Source organism: Thrips palmi, unplaced genomic scaffold (assembly GCF_012932325.1).
Source record: "Thrips palmi isolate BJ-2018 unplaced genomic scaffold, TpBJ-2018v1 HiC_scaffold_8, whole genome shotgun sequence".
In the NCBI taxonomy this organism is placed as follows: Eukaryota; Metazoa; Arthropoda; class Insecta; order Thysanoptera; family Thripidae; genus Thrips; species Thrips palmi.
Window position 1 is genome coordinate 3,724,270 of NW_023144635.1, and position 19,811 is coordinate 3,744,080.

Genomic DNA, 19,811 nt, shown 5'->3' on the forward strand with positions numbered 1-19,811 from the left:
ACCTGAACGCGGGGGACCGACGTCCTGGTCCTGGTTCCTGGTTCGCGGCCGCCTGAGCGAGGTAAACATTCTGGCGCCGCCACTGTTCGGGACTCATCGGCGGATTGGCGGCGATCCGCCCTCGGATTCCCGGATAGGCCGCGATAGCTCGCGATAACGAGGTAATAACACACTCGGCTTCCGTCGACGACCCACTGGCCTTGTTGGGCAGGGCGGCAGACGAGGCAGGGGCGCGCTTCAGTGTGGATGTGGGGCGACGCGCCCGAAACCGAAATCGACCGAACGGCGGCGGAGCGGGAACGCCATTCTGAAAAAAACAAACAGCCGGCAATTAGGCTACCGCTCTGCATTGCTCTGCATGCATTGGGAGCTCGGCTTGGCCGGCGCCTCGCGCCTCGCGCCGCGCCTCGGGCCGCGCGCCGCCACGCCGCCAGGAGGGCGCGGGGAGCGCGGAGCGCGGAGCGCCGAGCCTCGCGGGGACGCAGGTGTGCGCGGGGGGACGGCGAGGGGGCGGGGCGGGGGAGCCGGCGTCACCGTTAGAACGGCTAGCAGGCCAGGACGCTGCCAAGTGCGTGTGCGTGTGTGCGTGCAGTGTACGCATGCGTGCCACCTCTGGCCCTGGCTGCATACCTCGCGAAGGACGTATATTACTTGGGCGAGGCGGTGAGGGTTACGCCCATGCGGCTTGATGAGACTCGTGGCCACGGAGGGCCGCGCGCACCGCCCCGAGCGACACACGCCCTCGCCCTTCGCCCCATTCCGCGCACAGCGCCCCGTCGCTCTGTCTCCCTCGCACCCCTTCGGCGCTCCCATGCGAGAGAGAGAGAGAGACGGAAACGATGTGCGGAGTGAGTCGGCGGATGGATAGGGCTCTTCGGCGCACATGACCCCTGCTGGTCCACCGCCTGACGGTACTGACGAGCACGTCGAACGGGGAGCAGAGGGGAAGTCCCGTTAGAGGCCTGGCTTGGCGTCGTCGGTCCTCTACTGGTGGTGGACAGCCCGCCCCGCCCCGCCCCGCCCCGCCCCGCCCCGGCCTCGGCCGTCATGGTACTAAACGGCCAGGGCAGCAGGAGGCCGGCGGCGGCGCGTGGAGGCCGGAGGCGGCGCGTGGAGGCCGGCGTCGGCCGGCGTCGGCCGGCGTCCCCCGCGGCCGCGGCGCCTCCCCGGGGCGTGGGGCCGCTTCGGGGTCCGGGAGGTCCGCGCCGCCGTGAACAGTAACTCCAAAGTGCCCGCGGCTCGTAAAGGGCCTCCGTGTATGCATACGTGGAACCCGCCCTTCGAGTACAACAAGTGCGTGCACCTGCATGCGTGCGTCCGGTTCTCCTCCTCCTCCGCCCTGTTTCTGCGCGGCGCGGCCGGCGCGGCGTGTGAATGGTTCCCGGGGAACAGGATCGCACCCGTTACAAGTCGAATGTTTGGAATGGAGATGAGCGCGGCCGGGACCGCTGCTGTGGCGGAGGTGGCCGCCGTGCCGCCGTGCCGCCGCCACGATGTGTTTAGCTCGGCGTCGACGTCGAGGTGCCGCGGCGGTGGCAGACACGTTTCGCGTTTGATACGGAAAAAAGAGGTTCTGATTCTGCGGTCACGCCGAACCCATTATCCATTGCGAGCGACATAACACGAGCGAAGGAGGCGCGAAGGGGCGAACGGAGCACCGCGACGAACCGCACACCGCGAGCGGGAACAAGTCCCGCCTCGAAAAAAATAAATAAATTCGGAAAAGGGGTAATTTTTGTTGGTAAAAGTGTGTTTTTGTTCTCCTACTTTGTTAGTAAAAGTGTGCCTTGCTCCCCCATCATTGCCGTGCTCGTCGCCATCGGGCAGGAGCTGCAGGACAGGAGCGCGTCTCCGAGCCGCGGCGCTTTTTGCCGCGACGCGCGGCGGCGGCAGGGCACTGGTCCATGGCGGGCGAGGCTGGCGGGGCAGGCGGGGCGCGGCGCGCAGCCAGAAAGGGTTGCCAGATCGAATTAGGCCGAGGAGGAAAAGGAGAACGGAGGCGAAACAAAAAAAATGGAAGAAGATCAAGAAAGAGGAGCGACGAGGAGAATAGAACACCTCGATTCCTCATTTGTTGCCAAATTAGAAAAGGGGGCTCTCGCCGCGGGCAACATTTCTTCGGACAGGTACTAAACGCCGAACCGTTGCCGGGATCTCCTCCCTTCCCTTCCCTTCCCTCGCAGTGCAGCAGTCCAGCGCATCGGCCGCCGTGGCCATGCCGGCGGGGTGCATGGTGCATGGAGGTGCATGGAGGTAAACACGCCCAGCCCGAGAATGGAACGAGAGGGAAGGTGTCCTGTCCTATCGGGCACAGACCTTGACCCAGGGCTGCCTGCTGCTTCTACCTGCGCTGCCCGGAATCAAAGCCTCGCCTCCGTTATCCCAGACGCACCTGACTGAAGCGTGATGATGCCCCCCCCCCCCCCCCCCCGGGCGTTTGCTCTGCTCCTCGACGTTCGTCGTCTCATCGACGCAGCGGCAGCAAAGCAAGGCAGCAGCAAGCTGGCCGTCGTCGAAGTGACCACGCCGAGCTCCATGGCCGCTGCCGGCTGGAGGCCCCCCTTGAGTGCGCTCCGAGTCCGTGGCGGTCCCCGCGGGGCGACGCGATGGAGTCCCCTCGGGGGTCCGTCCGCCAATGACACGGCGGATCGCCGTCGCGTTAAAAACCTGAATCTTTTGGCGCCGATCACGGGGCCGCGGCACTGGCGCACGCACCGTTAGTGACACGACGCCGGGTGCAGTGCCTCGCCACGCCGTCTCTCTCGCGCCCCTATGAGACGCCCCGCGAGTGCGAGAGAGACAGAGCGACGGAGCGGCGGCATCGGTGGCCTGGTGGCGGGGCCGTGATAACGAACAGCACCGCAGACAATTAGGACGCGAGCACCAACAACAGCGGCGGGGAGACGCAGGTACCACATCGTACCACAGCAGCCTGATTCCGAGCACTGCTTTCGACGCCGTCTCTCTCGCTCCCTGACGGGACTCCCCATGAGTGCGAGAGAGACAGAGCGATGAGGGCAGTGCTCGGACTCAGCCTGCTGGGCCTCCGGGACCGGGTCACGCAGTCACACACGCAGGCCTCCTTCGGCACGGCCAGCACGGCCAGCGCGGCGCGGTGGCACGCGGCGTGGACCACCCCGGGGGCGGACGTGACGTCACGAGACGTCTGCGGCAGCTGCAACAACAGCAACGACAACAACGCCGGTAGCGCGCAGAAAAAAGACGGCGCCTGTCGCATGCTGTCGCGTGCTGGGCTACAGGCTCGTATGGAAACCTGAACGCTGGAGTCGTCTAAGAGAGCCGCGATGCGGTCGTGGAGGAGGAGGGGGTGGAGGCAGACCGGCAGAAGAGCGGCGTTACGGAACTTCTGGGCATTTGGCCGCGGCGCGTGCATGTCGCGAATAGCGCATCGTGCACGGCGCATTGTGTTGGCGGGCCGGGCGGCAGGGGGGCCGGCCACTTCTTATGTTATATCGAGAGTGAAAGCTGGATGCAACAATTTCATGATTGGTCGGCGAGAAGCGGCGCAGTGCGCGATCCGCGGCGCGGCGGCGGGGGCGCGGCTGCTGGTGTGGAGGGGGAGGGGTGAGAAGCTCGCAGGGGTACTCGCCCCCTCGAGGCGGAACTTGCATGTTCGCCCCTATTGTGCTGCATTTCGCACGATGCGGCCTTGGTGCGGTGCGGGCCGCGTTGCGGGCCGCGTTGGCGTGCCGGCGTCCTGGCGACACATCCCGGCCGCCGCTTGCGATGACAATGCAGGGGATGCGCGCCTCGCCGCGGAGCGCGGAGCCATGGCGGAGCCACGCAGCGCGACAGCGGAGGGGACGCCAGCGGGGACGCCAGGGCAGCGCGACCGCCGGCCAAAACGCCAAGTGACTTTCACTCGGAGTAAAGCACACACGGCACCGCTCTGTCTCTCTCGCACCCTTGCGGGGCGCCCCCGGAGTGCGAGAGAGACAGAGCGACTGCCTGCTGGTAATGCTCCTCACGCGGCGCGGCGCGGCGCGGTGCGCTGTCCGAGTAGAGCCTGGTAGAGCCCCCCCGCGGCAGGCGAATCAAGAAAAACGCTCTCGTCAGTGTAGCGTCCGAGGCGCGCAGCGAGCACGGCGGAGCACGGCCACCTGAATCACCATGAGGCCCAAATTTAGCTTTCTAGAAGAAAACGCGTCGACGAAGACGCTGGCTGAAGCCGATGACCCTTCTCTTGGCGTTCGAGTCCGCGGCCCATGGCTGGGCCTGGCCTGGCCAATGCAGGCCGCGAGGACGCCGCCGACGCCAACCGCCTTCTCCTTGTCGCCGACGTGCATCTCGGGCCACGCCGCCACGCCAGGCCCTCGGAAGGAGCGCAGCGCGGCGCTCTTGAACCCCGCCCCAGGATCTCAAGGCTCGTCGCCCGTCGTGACCCCCACCGTCCTGGTACTCTTTAGGCCCTATTCTTTCATGCCCCGTAGCGGGAATACCTTACCACAGCTAGTTTGGGAGTACCGCAACCTCGCAAACTCGGCCAAAAAGTGGTGTTCCAAAGTAGCTTCTTTCGCATGTGGGTGGTCCGAAGAGTCTGAAGACATTGCCCCTTTGCACGCCCCGTGGCCTGTAGGCGAAGCTTTTGTTTACCTTCCATTAGACGGCCAACCCCGTCCACGTTTCCCCCATTTTCCCTTTTCCTGGGAGGCGATGGGGAAATAAGTGAGTCCCGAGCGATAACGCGTCCAGGTCCTGCCTGAAAGGGTTGAAGCCCGCGCTGGCTGGTTCTGTCGTCCCTTTTCCTGAGTTATCTCTAGCAGAAGCTGCCGGTCTCTCTCTCCCACACACACACACTCACACACTCACACGCCTGCGCGGCGTGCCTCGGCGCCTGGCTGCGCCTGGCCGTGTGTGTGACTGTCACCTCTGCCTCAAAACGACCCAACCCCGGCCCTATACTTTCACTTTCCGGCCAAACAACAACAGAATAAAACGCCGGGCTAGGCGCGCTGCGCTGCGCCAGGGCTGCGCCGCGTCGCCCCGAGACCACCGAGACCGGGCCCGGCCATGCAGTGACGCCGTGACGTGACGGTCGCCGTGACGGTGGCCCTGACGGTGACGCACGGTGGCAGAGAATGTGCAGAATGCGTGAGCAGCCCCGTCGACGCGGTGGCGAGCTGGTTGTGCCTAGAGTCCTACAGTTTCTAGGGTGGCAGCGGAAACTCTCCGGCCTCTACTGCGAGGGCCATGAGGATTGTGAAGATCATGGAGATCACGAGGATCATGGGGGTCATGGGGATCATGACGAGGGAGGGGTGCAAGCGGTTTGGCGCGCGACCCCCGGCCCGGCGACCCCGTCAAGCGGCGTCGTCGGCAAGGACCCCATTGCAAACGGGCTTCGGAACGGCAAGGTAATTTTGGGACTTAGAGTTGTGGAAGTCGAGGATGTCCGCAGTGCCTCTGGACCTGAAGCCTGGAGGGTCTGAAACCAGTGGTTCTCAACCTTAGGGTCGCGACCCCAAGTGGGGTCGCGAAAAAATTTTAAGGGGTCGCGGCGAGGTAGCTGGGGTCGTGTTTTGGGCCGATTTTAAGCAGCCACTGCGTCTGATCCGAGGCGGGCATTTTGCTCCCTCAACCGGCAATTGGTCTTTGAACCTTCCTTTAGCATGCCGTTGTTACGAAGTGTGATTATCAGTCTTAGTTTGGGAGCAGTATTGTCTCAAAGTTTACCAAAACGGTCAGAAATGTCTTTGAAAAATCGTGTTTTGGGCCTATTTTAAGCAGCCACTGCGTCTGACCCGAGGCGGTATTTCGTCCTCCTTCAACGGGCAATTGGTCTTTGGACCTTCTTTTAGCATGTCTTTGTTACGGAGTGTGATTATCAGTCTTAGTTTGGGAGCAGTATTGTCTCAAAGTTGGCCGAAACGCTCAGTAATGTCTTTGAAAAATCGTTGTGCCTGTTTTGGTCAACTTTGAGACAATACTGCTCCCAAACTAAGACTGATAATCGCATTCCGTAACAGGGGCATGCTAAAGGAAGGTCCAAAGAACAATTGCCCGTTGAGGGAGCAAAATGCCCGACTCGGATCAGACGCAGTGGCTGCTTAAAATCGACCCAAAACATGATTTTTTAAAGACATTTCTGAGCGTTTTGGCCAACTTTGAGACAATACTGCTCCCAAACTAAGACTGATAATCGCACTCCGTAACAGAGGCATGCTAAAGGAAGGTCCAAAGACCAATTGCCCGTTGAGGGAGCAAAATGCCCGCCTCGGATCAGACGCAGTGGCTGCTTAAAATCGACCCAAAACATGATTTTTTAAAGACATTTCTGAGCGTTTTGGCCAACTTTGAGACAATACTGCTCCCAAACTAAGACTGATAATCGCACTCCGTAACAGAGGCATGCTAAAGGAAGGTCCAAAGACCAATTGCCCGTTGAGGGAGCAAAATGCCCGCCTCGGATCAGACGCAGTGGCTGCTTAAAATCGACCCAAAACATGATTTTTTAAAGACATTTCTGAGCGTTTTGGCCAACTTTGAGACAATACTGCTCCCAACTAAGACTGATAATCGCACTCCGTAACAGAGGCATGCTAAAGGAAGGTCCAAAGACCAATTGCCCGTTGAGGGAGCAAAATGCCCGCCTCGGATCAGACGCAGTGGCTGCTTAAAATCGACCCAAAACATGATTTTTTAAAGACATTTCTGAGCGTTTTGGCCAACTTTGAGACAATACTGCTCCCAAACTAAGACTGATAATCGCACTCCGTAACAGAGGCATGCTAAAGGAAGGTCCAAAGACCAATTGCCCGTTGAGGGAGCAAAATGCCCGCCTCGGATCAGACGCAGTGGCTGCTTAAAATCGACCCAAAACATGATTTTTTAAAGACATTTCTGAGCGTTTTGGCCAACTTTGAGACAATACTGCTCCCAAACTAAGACTGATAATCGCACTCCGTAACAGAGGCATGCTAAAGGAAGGTCCAAAGACCAATTGCCCGTTGAGGGAGCAAAATGCCCGCCTCGGATCAGACGCAGTGGCTGCTTAAAATCGACCCAAAACATGATTTTTTAAAGACATTTCTGAGCGTTTTGGCCAACTTTGAGACAATACTGCTCCCAAACTAAGACTGATAATCGCACTCCGTAACAGAGGCATGCTAAAGGAAGGTCCAAAGACCAATTGCCCGTTGAGGGAGCAAAATGCCCGCCTCGGATCAGACGCAGTGGCATGCTAAAGGAGGGGTCCCGTGGGGTCGCGAAACTTTTCCTGGGGGTCGCGGAAATTTTTGGCTACAAATTTGGGGTCGCGAGTCGAGAAAGGCTGAGAACCGCTGGTCTGAAACACCAATCCTCCTTTTCCACACAAGTGCTCGCGGCTACTCGGTGCCTCGGTGCGCCGGGCAGCGCGACGCCTCTATTTCAGCGGCAGCTCTCCAGATGGCGTCGCAGTCGCCACGAGTTGGTACACTGCTAGCAGTGCTAGCAGCACCGGCAGAGAGGGAACAGTTAGGTTTTGATACCGGTTCACCAGCTCACATCCTCGCTCACTCACTCCTTACTCCTCTACACGTGTGCTTGAGACTGCCCCTGTGTGTGTGGATGGGTATCACGGGCCTGTACATACAGCCGGCACACGCCATCGGACTCCACTTTACTCCGTGCACCCAACACCGGAGCATGGCACTGCAGGGGCACCAGTGGAGGCTGCAGCTCGAAGCACGCCACGGCACTGCAAGCGCGAAGCCAAGGCGAAGCGCGCGCCGCGGATGGCATCTCATCTGATACGCGTTGTCTGGCATCGCGTTGTCTGGCACAAATGTTTGCATAAATTCGAGAGAAATGGAAACTATTAGAAAGGCGCCGCCAATTCCTTTCACTGCCGCCTGCTTCTTGTCGTGTTTTTCAGGGGCTCCTCTGGCGGTTGAGGGCTCCTTGTACGTAAAGACAGAATCCTTTGCAAAAACGGGGCCCCTTGTACAAACAAGACATTCCTTACGAAAACAGTACACTGCTAATCAAAGGATGCGTCCGGCGTGATGCGTCCGTGGCATCGTCCACTGCAGCTCTGCAGCCGGGAGCGTTTCCTTGTTCAGCCCGAGGCGTGGGGCGTGGGAGTGTCAGGTCAACGGCCTCCTCCTCGGTCTGGGCCTTCTTGGCCTTCTGCGACGTGTGCAGCGATAGCAGCCGGTGTGGATACAGAGTGGTCGCCCCCCCCCCCTCTTTCCATAGCTCCTAGATAGCCGCCTGAAATGTAGGATAGAAAAATGCAGGCAGGCAAAAAGTGTTAGCAGGCAAAAAGTGCTACTTTGCCCCCCCCCCCACTGGATCACGGAGGCGCCCATCTTGAGGTGGAGACAGAAAACCGGACGACACGTGATGGCAAGGGGGGCACGTGTGCGCTCCGGCGCCCGGCTCGGCCCGCCCCGGCGGCTGGCCTCGGCCGCCAAGGCTTGGCCAAGGTCAGCCGATGTGGGTCGCGAGCATAGCGGGGCGCGGACGGGCGCGGACGGGCGTGGCGTAGCGGGGCCCCCGAGAGTCCTCGACGCGGCGAGTGACCCTCCTGCCAGCGAGGAGGCGGCGCCCTGGCGGTGCCCTGGCGGTGCCCTGGCGGCGCCTTCCGCGGCCGTCCCCAAGGCGGTCCCAGCACAGATGCGCGAGCCACGCCGCGACGCGCAGCGCGTGTGGCGGGGAGGGGCGAAGACGCGATGCGATGCACCGGCGCCACCGGCCACGTATTTGAGGGGGCCGGGGCCCCCGTCGTGGCGTCGTTAGCGGCACAAGTGGCTGACGCGCTGACGCGCTGACGCGCTGACGCCGACCTCGGCGTCCCTCATCACCGGAAGTAGATTCAGGCCAGCCGCCTCCTACGTCCTGAGCCGCCCCGAGCCGCCCCGGACACGTGTTTTTGAAAATGGTGGCCGAGGGCCCCGTCGGCCGTCCGGCCGTCCGCCCCGTTATCGGCCGAGGATTGAGTCCTACGGGGACGGGAGTGCGCGGAAAGGCGTAAGGCCGGCCGGCACGCGTAACGGGATGACACGGGGCCGCGTCAGCCGCCGCGCCCCGCCCCGCCCCGCCCCGCCCCGCCGAGAGAGAGAGAGAGAGACAGCGACGAAAACGACTGTCGGAATCGGTCTGCAGAACCAGTTCGAATGCAACCCCCTTGGTGGTTTGCTGCCGCCGCCGTTCGGCCACCGTTCGGCTCGGCCAGGGCGATGGCCCCTCGCGCCCCTCGCGAGAGCCCTCTCGCTGCCGTGTGGCGTGGCCGGCGTGGCCGGCGTGGCCGTCTGCGTGAATGTGTGCGTGTCGGGGGAATCTTCCAGGCTCACCCAGAATGCCTTAACACTTTCACTAGGCAGGGCAGCGCCGCAGCGCCAGTACGCCACGGCACGCCAGCCAGGCAGGCAGAGCTTTGTGTGCTTTGAGTCTGGGGCGGCGGCGCTGCCGCACTCTGTCCCAAAAGCACGAATAACGTATTGGCTCAAAATCGGAAACCAGGTAATTAACCGATCTCCCGCCTTGTTCCTCGTTGTCTGCAACTTCTTGAACTGCACTGCAGCACGGGCGTGTTCGTGTGTGTGAGTGCAGTTACACTGTAAATGATGAGAGTGTGGCTCGCTGGGAAGCACTGCGAGGTGCACCGCGAACGCGCTGGTGTGCGTGGGAAAGGGGTGGACTGGAATGACACAGGCCGGTGGAACAACAAGAAGAAAGAATCTTTGATTGACGTCGGCAGCGTGGCTGGCGGTGCGAGAGATGATCTACCGGCCCTGCCCTGCCCTGCCCGGTGCAGTGCGGGCACAGCAGCTCGGCAGTGCGGCCCGCTTCCCGCCGAGTCCTGCACCGCCACGGGTTCTACTCCCGGCGCCGCGGCCTTCCAACGATCCGCATTGTTCAAAAACTAGGACGCGCGGCCTGGCGTCGAACCCGCGCCCTCCTTTATCATTTGGCGGACCGACACCGAGCACCAGCGCTGCACGACGACAGGGCCGGCACGCAGGCACGCAGCTGGAGCGCGCGGGGCCGGCGGCCGGAGGGGCGGGGCGGGGGCGGGGCGGGGGCGGGGTCCTCGGTCGGTCAATAGGAGACCTTGCATTTGGGGAACCGCTGCGCGCAGGTATCGGCTCGGTCCAGCACCTCCTCCGCACTGGGCATGTGCGCGAACATCCTCTGCACCGGCGTCATGCGCCGCCAGCGCTCCTCCTCGGCGACCTCCTCGGCCGCCTGCTGCCCGGCTCCCTGCCGCCCCCCGTGCGTGGGGTTCCCGGGGTCCCCCTTGGTCCCGGACCCCGTTGGGGCCCCCGACGGGGCCGCCGGACGCAGCGCGGGCCGCAGGGACCTCTGCATGCCGTCGAGGAAGGGCCCCGCCTTGCAGACCAGGAGCTGGATGCAGGAGGTGTCCGGGGCCTCGGCCTGCTGCGCGGCGCGACGAGGGCCCCCGGGGGCTGCGGGGGCGCCGTGTCCGAGTCCCCCCGCCGCCGAGCGGGCCCGACGGCCTCCGGGCCGGGGGAACCGCCTCTGGATCTCGGTGATGAGCCGATCGGACAAGCCGGGGGCCTGCGCTTCCCGGAGAGCGGACGAGTCCTGGAGAAAATGGAATTCATTTCAAAAATCTTAAGAACAAGTGCGGCTGCAGGCTGCAGCGTGGGGACAGGCGCCGTTAGCACCTCCGTTATCTGATCAGCGACACGCGCGGGCCGTGGGCCGCGTGACGGGCGGGGCCCTCGGCGGGGCCCGGCCTGGCGAGCGCCTGTGAGACGCGAGGTAGGCCACCCAACTGCCGCGCGAGTCGCACGGGCTGCCTGCGCGGCGGGCGAGCCACGATATGACCTGACATTACTTCAAAGGCTAGATCACAATTGACCGTATCACATGAACCCTCGGGGGTAATCACTAGCTCATTTTGTGCACCCGGAATATGAATGATGAATATGTCCAACGAACCCCGAGAACAATTCTGAATACTCTAGTGAATACGCATATTTGTATGAACACAGGGGACGTAAAAGAGTATTCTTAATAATTTACAAGCAAATTTCACCGCAAAAATGATCAGAGTAACAAAAATCTCATTCAACGAACGTTAATGAAAGCAGATGATCCATCGCGTTTCACAACTGCTGTGATAGCCGAGAGGTTAGAGACGTGGGATCGAGTTACCGCAGGCCGGCGTTCGAATACCAGCGTCACAAAAGTTTTTTCGACTTGCTATCCTAAGGGCGGTGGTTCGAGGCCATGAGAGCGGAGCCGTGTGCAACAGGCCCACATGCCGGAGGTTCGACTCCTAACAAATATTTCCATTTAATTTTACTGCCTCACCCAGTGCGGTTCAAACCCGTAAACGTGAGCCCACTCCGAGCATGGGACGTGGTGGTCGAGGGAGTAGAGGCGTCGGTTCTCAGTGCTATGGTCGGCGGTTCGACTCCCCCAACTTCTTGCGAAATTTTGACCGGGCGGTCGAGTTCTGTTGCGTCAAGAACCCACCTCACGCCGTTCTTGCCATCATGGGCCGTGGTGGCCGAGAGCGTAAAGTCGTGTGATCCCGATGGCGGGGTCCGGGGATCGATTCCCTTCATTTCATTACATTTTTCGGCCGCCTTCCTCCCAGTGCAACTCAAACCCGTCGTCCAACACGCTGCCAGACGTACAAGCGTGATAGCGTAGTGGTCAGAGTCACATTCACCTGGCCACTCCGCTGTGGGTGTCTAAAAAGCAATCCGCTTCGGCGGGTTGGCCTCGGCACTGGAGCGATGGAGTATTTGATCCATCAATCCAGACCATCCGGTGTGTGGTTGCGGGTGGTGCCTCCTTGACTCGTCGGGGAGGCGATGATAAGTCCTTTGAAGCTGGCCTAAAACGCTGTATGTTCGGTACGGGAGCGCCGGACAGTGGGGGTACCATGGGGTACACAACCAACCCTACGAAAACAAGAAGCTCCCACCAAACCTCTTCTCTGTCTGAGTCTCTCTCTGTCTCTCTGTCGTCTCACTCTACGTCCCGCCCCTCAAAGAGCTTCGTACTGGGTGCTCTCACCCAGCTGCCTGAGCTTTGGGGTCCTACTGGGTCCCCCGGCGAACGCTTAGAGTCGCTGACGGGATTAACCCCAGGTACCTGATAGCACCGGTTCCCATCCCGAACACCGAAGTAAAGCAGGAGGCCTCCCCATTAAGACTGGGGAGGGGGTGTAGAGTTCAAATTTTTTTCTTTTCCCTTTCAAATTTCTCGGTTAATACTCGTTTGGTTTCCTTATACGGGGTAGTATGCGGGCTCATTCCAAAGATAGTAATTAAAATTGTGTATGAAACAAAATATATAGACCCGAGCGAGGTGGCCGGTGTTGGTACTAGCCGTTTCGTTTCTGGACTCGAGAGTAAAAGCACGCTGACACCTTCATGTGTATAGTAGTTTTAAGTATGTTTCAAGTGTGAAGGTATCATCTGCTAAAAATATAAAATCAACACCCCCTGGCCAACCTTTATGGCCGGGTTGTCCAGCATCCAGGACAGCGGCGTGCCTGCCGGTTCCTGGTCGTCATCGGGGTCGTCATCGCGGTCCTCGGCGTCGTCGTCCGCTTGGGCGTTGCCTTCGTCTTTGGTGCCGCCTCCACTGCGAGCGTGCGGCCCCGCGGCGGGGCGGCCGACGATGGAGCTGCTAATCTGAAAATAAGTTTCGTTCCGTCACCGCACAGAGCACCAAAGGGACCGCACAAAACTGAGTGAGACCTACCAGCTGGGCGAGGAAGATGACGCCGTTGAGGGCGATGGCGCCGAGCTTGCTCGAGTCCAAGCCCAGCAGCCTCAAGATGCCCCCCAGCACGGACGGCGACGGCGGCGGCTGTCGAAGCTGTGGCTGGTAGTAGGGGCCGGCCGCACTGCCCGCGGGCACCACCCCCGGGTCACCGCGGGTCCAGGCGGGTCGCACGGGGCCGTACGGCGTCGACGTCCTGGTGGGGGCGTGGCCGAACGCGCTGCTCACCAGGTCGGCCACGGAGTCCGCGATGCGCAGGCCCAACACTCGACCGGCCTGGCCCAGGGTCTCGCCGAAGTGGCTCACCATCCCTGCAGGCAGGGCACACTTGCCACGTCACACTCTTGGAAATGGTCGCTTCAGCACTTGTTGAGCACTACCCACCTGTCGGGTCCAGGATGCTCTGCACGTCCAGGTGCCGCCCCTGCTGCTGGTGCCCCTCCAGCTGGTCGTCGTCGAGGCCGCCGAGTGGGTGCGCGAGTGGCGGCGACACCGCCTCCGCGACCGCGGCCGCGGACACCAGCCACATGGCCGCGGACACCGCCAGTGCCCGTCCCAGCGCGCGCATCCCGTCACACTGCACACCGGCGCAGCGTAGCGCCGCGTAGCGCCGCGAACTCGTCGGCACTGCCGTCACCGTACCGTGACCGCACCGTGACCGCACCGTGACCGCACCGTGACCACCGGGCCGTCACACCCGGCGCCCCGAACCTAGCGGCTGTCACGCGCACGCGCAGGGTCACGGCGAGTGCCACGCCCGCGCACGCCCCGGTCCGCGTCGCGGTCCAGGGCCGCCGTTACTAGTGTCGCACGGAGTACTTGGTGTGGTAGAAGGACGCGTAGCCCTCGGCCAGCACGAGTAGCGCGCGATGCATGCGGTCCACGTCCATCTGCGGGCGAGAGAGAAAAGACCGGGGTCCAGGGTTCAAATCCCGGCGTCGGTATTACTTTTCGTGTTTTGCCGCTGACTCTGACCTGAGGCAGCAGGCGGATGTCCTCCTCCCCGAACGACGGCACGTAGTCCCGCCAGGTCGTGGACGGGGGAGGGCCCAGCGGTCCGCCGTCGCCGTGCTCGTCGTCGTCGTCGTCGTCGTCCTCGGCGTCCCTGCGCTTCCTGCGGCCCGCGCCCGGCCGGGCCGGCCGTCGGGTGCCCGTCCTGGTCGGCATCATGACCATCATGACGTTGGCGGGCCGGAGTGACCCCGCCGCCGTGGCGGGCGGGTAGAAGCCGCCGAAGCCGTAGCCGCCTGCGCCAAAAGGCCAAAACACAGTCCAGACGACTTGCGAGCATTGCCAAGCAGGTCCAACTTACCGCCCTTCACGGCCTGCAGGATGAGGCACAGCAGGTAGCCGCCGAACGCGAGGAAGGCGAGGAACGTGATGGAGATCTGGAAGATGGAGCCGATGTCGCCCTTGCCCTTCTTCTTGTGGCCCTTGTTCCAGCTGATCCAGCCGCCGTCCTCCTCCTCCTCCTCTTCCACCCACTCCTCCTGGGACCAGCCGCCACCGCGGTCCCCGCTGCCGCCCCTGTCGCCGCCGCCCCCGCCGCTCCCACCACCCCCACCGCCGGAGCCCCCGCGCCGCCGCACGGCGCTGGTTTTGCTGCTCACGGCGCCTGCAGAGCCGAGGGTTAGAGGGTACACTGTGGGAACGTGATTCGCTGGACCCCGTGGCCGTCTCGTCTACCCACCTTTGCGACTGTTGCCTCCGCCCCAGTTGAGGGGCTGCGCGGAGGGGGTCTTGCCGTCGATGCCGTCGGCGTTGAGGCCGGCCATCCAGCGGCGGGAGGCCGCGGACTGCTTGGCTTTGCTGTCGCACTGGTCTAAGGTCCGAAAGTTGAAGATTCAAACATAAGACAGCTAAATTGTACTAGCGCCCTCCGCCATATCGATCCCCAGGACTTACCGGGTGGTGCGTGTCCGGTGAGTCGTCGCAGCTCCGTCTGCACGCGGAGCAACTTGGCTAGCGGCAGGTCGCTGAGGCTGCGAACCTCGGCGCGCCGCTCCCTCACCACGGCCTGCCCCGCGACCTGCGCCACGTCGCCGTCGGCGTCCTGCCCGTCCTCCTCCGGCTCTTCGCCGGCGGCCTCCTTGTCAACGCCCCCGTTGCTGACGCCGCCCGCCTCATCATCGTAGTCCTCGTCCTCGTACTCGACGTCGTCCTCGTCGCCCAGGCGGTGGTCCTCGCCGTCGTCCTGATCGCCGTCCTCGTACAACTCGTCCTCGTCCTCGTACTCGGCGTCGTCCTCTGCGGGCCGAGGCAATAAAGCATTTCGGAATGCGATATAACGATTCACTCCGCGGCGCGTATATCAAAAGTGTCGCCACCGGTAGCCTTGCGTCGCCTCGCGTCTCGCCACGCTGGCCGTGCCAGGACCCGGGCCACGAGCGACCCCGTTGAGACTCCGATTTAATTTCCATTTCGCTTTTTGCCACAACAGCACCTTGTCATTACTCATATTTACAGTGTCGCAAATAAAGGAATCGGCACCTGGCCTTTGCGTCACCCACCGTATTCCTCGTAGTCGTCCGCCTCGGCGTCGCTGGCGTCGCTCACGTCGTCGTCCTGGAGGAGGCGGTGCTCGGCGGGGGGCTGCGCCGCGCCCAGCGCCTGCGCTTCCTGCACAACAAGGCACCGATGTTTCCAAAAAGCCGTTCCATTATCGCCCCAAGTGGCTAACGGCCTCCATCGCCGTGATCCTGGTGACGTGTTGCACCGCCGGGATAGCTTTCGGCTCGTTACCGCCAACGGGGCGAGTGTCTGCCGCGGCGGGGGGCTGCTAATGAGACCGTGCCGTCGCGGACCCCACGGACCCCACGGACCCCAGAAACGCCGATCGAAACGACGCCACCCAAGGAAACACAAAATAATCGACTTAAAATCCCGAGCGTGCGCTGCGGCGTGTTCTCACCGGCGCCGCGGCCTCGAGTCCGAGTCCCGGTGGCGGCGCTTCCGGGGGCCGCGTGGCCGCCGCCGTCGACAGCACCTCCCCGTCGGCGGCGGTGAGGCCGGCCTCGGGCGTCGGCGCCAGCAGCACCAGCAGCAGCAGCGGTGCCGCGGCCATCCCGACTGAGGCGGCCGTGCTCGGCGAGGCAGTCACCTCACTCACGGTGTGGCGGGGCGTCGCTCTTTCTGCCGCGGACCCGCGGACCGTGAAAAGTGTCCGGGGCGTCGCGGCGCTGCCGTTGAAGGCGCCGCGCGTCGACGTAGACACGGACAGCGCGCGTCCTGACGCGTCCTCACGCCGGCCTTAATTCGGTCAACACGACATCGTAAAGCAATTCTCATAATATGGAAATGAATCGCTGCTGCCTGCTTCGGGCTGCTTCGGGGTGATTCGGTCTGCTTCGGGCTTCGGAATGCATAAATTTGAGTTCATGAGAGCGCGATGTACGACACGCGGCGTGGCGCGGTGCTGCGAGCGCCACGGGGGTCCGCCGAAGGGAAGGGGGGGGGGGGGGGGTCCCCCGCGCGGCCACCCCTCTCCCCGCCGCGGTCCAGGGCGTCCTCCGCGTCCGCGGCAACGCCGCCAGCCTTCCCCCCCGCGACTGTTTATCTCACCGTTTGTCAGTGTTTATACGGCTTTTCATCTTGTGGCCCCCTGGCCGCCCTGGCCGCCATATACTCGCCGTCGATTCGCCTGATTGGCCCCGCTGCCGCCGCGCGACTGCCTTTCTATTTAATCAAGGTCTAAATCAGGCTGCCGCGCTGCCCAAGGCGCTGCCGATATAAAGTCGACGTGAGCGAGCCCTGTTCATGTTCATAAAGCCCGGCTAATTGTTGTTCACGATAAACGTGTCGGCCGTGCCTCACGCCGGCCTGCAGCAGACTGAGAGTCGTTTTAATCGCTCTGTCTCTCTTGCCCATACAGGACGCCCCACGAGTGCAAGGGAGAAAGAGCGAATCAGTCTGCCGCGCTGCTGCTCCCGAGAGCCGCGTCCCAGCCGCGTCCTACTGTCCTGTAAGAGGGTAGGGTGGGGTGCGTGGGCGGGGGCCAACGCCGTGGCCAACACCCGGCGCTCCACGGCCCGCGGCAAGCCCGCGGCAAGCAGACCACCAGCCCCAGACTCACCACGCTGGCGAAGGGCGCTACTGTGCAGCACAGGGGCCGCACCAGCCAGCGCGTGTGTGTGCGTGTACGTGTGTTTAGGCAACCTCTTTACGACTTTTTCTGTGAAGTGAGAATCATCACGGCCACAAACGCGCCCCGGCCGCGGCGCAGTGCGCACACCGCCCTCTACACGAATACTAGACTCGTCATATAAACTGCGCAAGAAATATGAAAGTTAGAGCCTTTCGAGGAAGCGGCGGCGTCGGCCGGCCCGGCGGCCAGCGGGTAACGCGCCCCGAAGAGCAGGGCTCTGCCGCTCAACCGAGCTCGTCGCGCCTGCCGCGAACTCTTCGCGCCGCGAGATGAATTTCGGCAGGTCGTACAAATGATGTACACCGAGTTTCACGCCACGTCCCACCGGCTGACGTCGCAGCCACCCCGCGAGAGTGAGAGGTGAGGTACACACACGTCGACGCGGTGTGCCTGCACTGCATGCAGTGCCTGCAGTGCCTGCACAAAACGGCGCATTAGCGCGGCCCAGGAATGCAGTTACGACACCCTTAATGGACACTGGGCTTCGGCACGCAGCTGCATCGCCAATACGGTAGCCGCGAACGCCTCGAACGCCGCGGACCTAGAGTCCCGAACATGTCCGGGCCCTCGCTCGGTCTCTCTCGCACCGGTGCGTAGTGCCCCACGAGAGAGATAGTTTGCTGCGGGGCGCGGGTCGCGTGCTGCGCGGCGATAACGCACCCGGCCCGCACGGCGCGTCACGTTACCGCGTTACCGCGAGCAGGCCGCGCTGGGATTGGCGCCGCGACAGCGCGACATCGCGCAGGGTTGCCACCACGCCGCCGCCGCGGTGGCCGCGCATTCCGAGTCCGCCGCTGCCAACCCTGCCAACCAGACTCCCGGCGACCGAGCTGTGTCCTGGACCGTCCTGGACGCACAGACAGTCCCGGACGCGCACGCACATCGACCAGACCGCATTGCACTATGTTGGCACCACTGGCGCCTGGCGCCATGGCACAGGGCTGCACAGTGGCCCAGAATATCGGTGGCGGCGGTCAAAATGCCGGACGCGTTTTGAGAGTCCGGGAGCTGGAAACGCGTCCATGAGTTTGACCGCCACCACCGGTCTTCCGACCCACCGTGCGCTGCCTCGGACGCTTCGACGCCACCCCATGGGACTGCAGTTGCGCGTGCCCTCCCTATGGTCTCGCCGGGGACTTACTCGACTTCCGGTCTTCCTCGCTTTTCCTGCCCCCCGGGCCGGCCAACCCCCGTGCCCTCACACTGTAGGCCCTCCGCGCTGAGCCTACGAGACGCGGGTTTGTAAACAGAGCAGCGGAGTGCCGCGCGGCCGCGCGCCTGGTGCCCTCATTGTTGTTTAGTCTCGCCGAGAGAGCCTCGCCACCCTTCCGTTTACTAGGAAAACCTCCTTCCCCACATTGGGCGCGGTTTGTGTAAGGACCTCGTCCACTGGCCCTATCGATTCCAGTCTATGGACGGACTCCAGTGCACAGTGGGCCAGAAGACCGCGGCCTGGAGACGGTCGAAGCCCCGGACACGGTTTGAGCTCTACAGTCACTTGGTTGGCGCGGTTCGCACAGTGCAACGGTGACGCGGCCGTCGAAGTGATGCGGCCTTCGGCAAGGCCTTCGGGCTTCGGGCCTGTCCACTCCACTGTGACCGAACTCGCGGCTCGCGCGGCTCAAATGTATAAATACGGGGGAGCAAATAACAAATCACGGCGGCCGGGGAATAAACAGGAACGAATATGATCCTGTGCATGCCGCAGAGAAGGATCACATCACAAGGCCCCACATAAACTAAAACTCATTTAAATTCCTGAAATTGTTTACGATTGGTTTCTCGGGCCCGCGTGATGCGCGCTACCGTGTGCGCCTCGCCGTGTCTTTCCTTCGCCGTGTGTGTGTGTGTGTGTGTGTGTGTGTGTGTGTGTGTGTGTGTGTGTGTCTGTGTGTGTGTCTGTGTGCGTGCGTGTGTGTCTGTGTGTCGATCGCCGTGCGCAGCAGACGGGTGACTTTGGCTCCCCGGGGTATTTCGCAGGTCCTCTTGCCATCGAGTACCACCGATGTGGCACGATGTGGTTGGTCTCCGCCTCGAGTTGGACTGCCGGCCACACGGAGCGCTGGCTGCTGCTGCTGCACTGTCAGCCGAATTCATGCGAGTGAATAAAGTATGCGCGCACTGCGTTTGAATATCGATACACGCGAGAGGAACATTACTCCAGGCGCGTTTGACCCGTAATTCAGAGGTGTGTGCGTGAGTGTGTGTGTGTGTGTGTGTGTGTGTGGCGTGTGTTGCCGGGGTATTGGAGTCCTTTGCGAGGCCTGCTGGAATCCTGGTGGGATCCTGTGGTAGAATCGTGGGCCCTGGTGAAATTCTGGTGGTCTTTATTTCGTTTCACCCTACGACACCGTGGCGTGGCGTGGCGTGGCGTGGCGTGGCGTGGCGTGGCGTGGTGTAGGAGCGAAGGTCCGGCGACAGGTGCGGTACCCGTTTGCCTGTTTGCATCGCCTCTGTGCGAAAATGGTAAAACATGCGCGCGAGGCGACTGGCTTTCTCTGGGGGCGTTGTCGCCTCGCGCGCATGCGCGGTACGCGCGGTACGCGCCAACCGACCCACTCGTAAAGGGACGCGCGCATCCATCACTTTGTTATGAAAGCCGGGGGAGCTGATGTGAGTATCACGCCGGCCGGACCGAGAGGGCCGGCCCCAACACCCTCCACGCTCATCGCTCATCCCCCCTGCGTGCGTGCGCGTGTGAGTGTGCGTATTTATTATCAATTCCTGGCCACATTCGCGCGGATCCACGCATATTTATGAGTATACCACTACAAATCAATGCCCAATGCCCCGGCGCGCTGGCGTGGCGTGGCGTGCCCGTTGGCCCGGCCCGCGTCAGAACACATGTCCGCGGCGCCCCCGCGGGGCAGGCCAAGGGGCAGCCAAGGGGCAGCCAAGGGGCAGCCAAGGGGCAGCCGGGAAGGCCACTTAACCCGCGGCCCTTCCCGTCGGC

At 62.6% G+C, this 19,811-nt stretch overlaps 1 protein-coding gene across 1 annotated transcript; it reads right to left on the bottom strand.

The window, feature by feature from the left end:
- Positions 1-10,044: 10,044 nt before the first annotated feature.
- LOC117653045 lies at positions 10,045-13,243 on the bottom strand. Its single transcript, XM_034398386.1, has 5 exons — positions 13,099-13,243; positions 12,694-13,025; positions 12,441-12,623; positions 10,282-10,383; positions 10,045-10,164 (listed from the first exon to the last, which is right to left on the bottom strand). The coding sequence occupies exons 1-5, from the start codon at positions 13,241-13,243 to the stop codon at positions 10,045-10,047; spliced, it is 882 nt and encodes a 293-aa protein (XP_034254277.1).
- Positions 13,244-19,811: the final 6,568 nt, after the last annotated feature.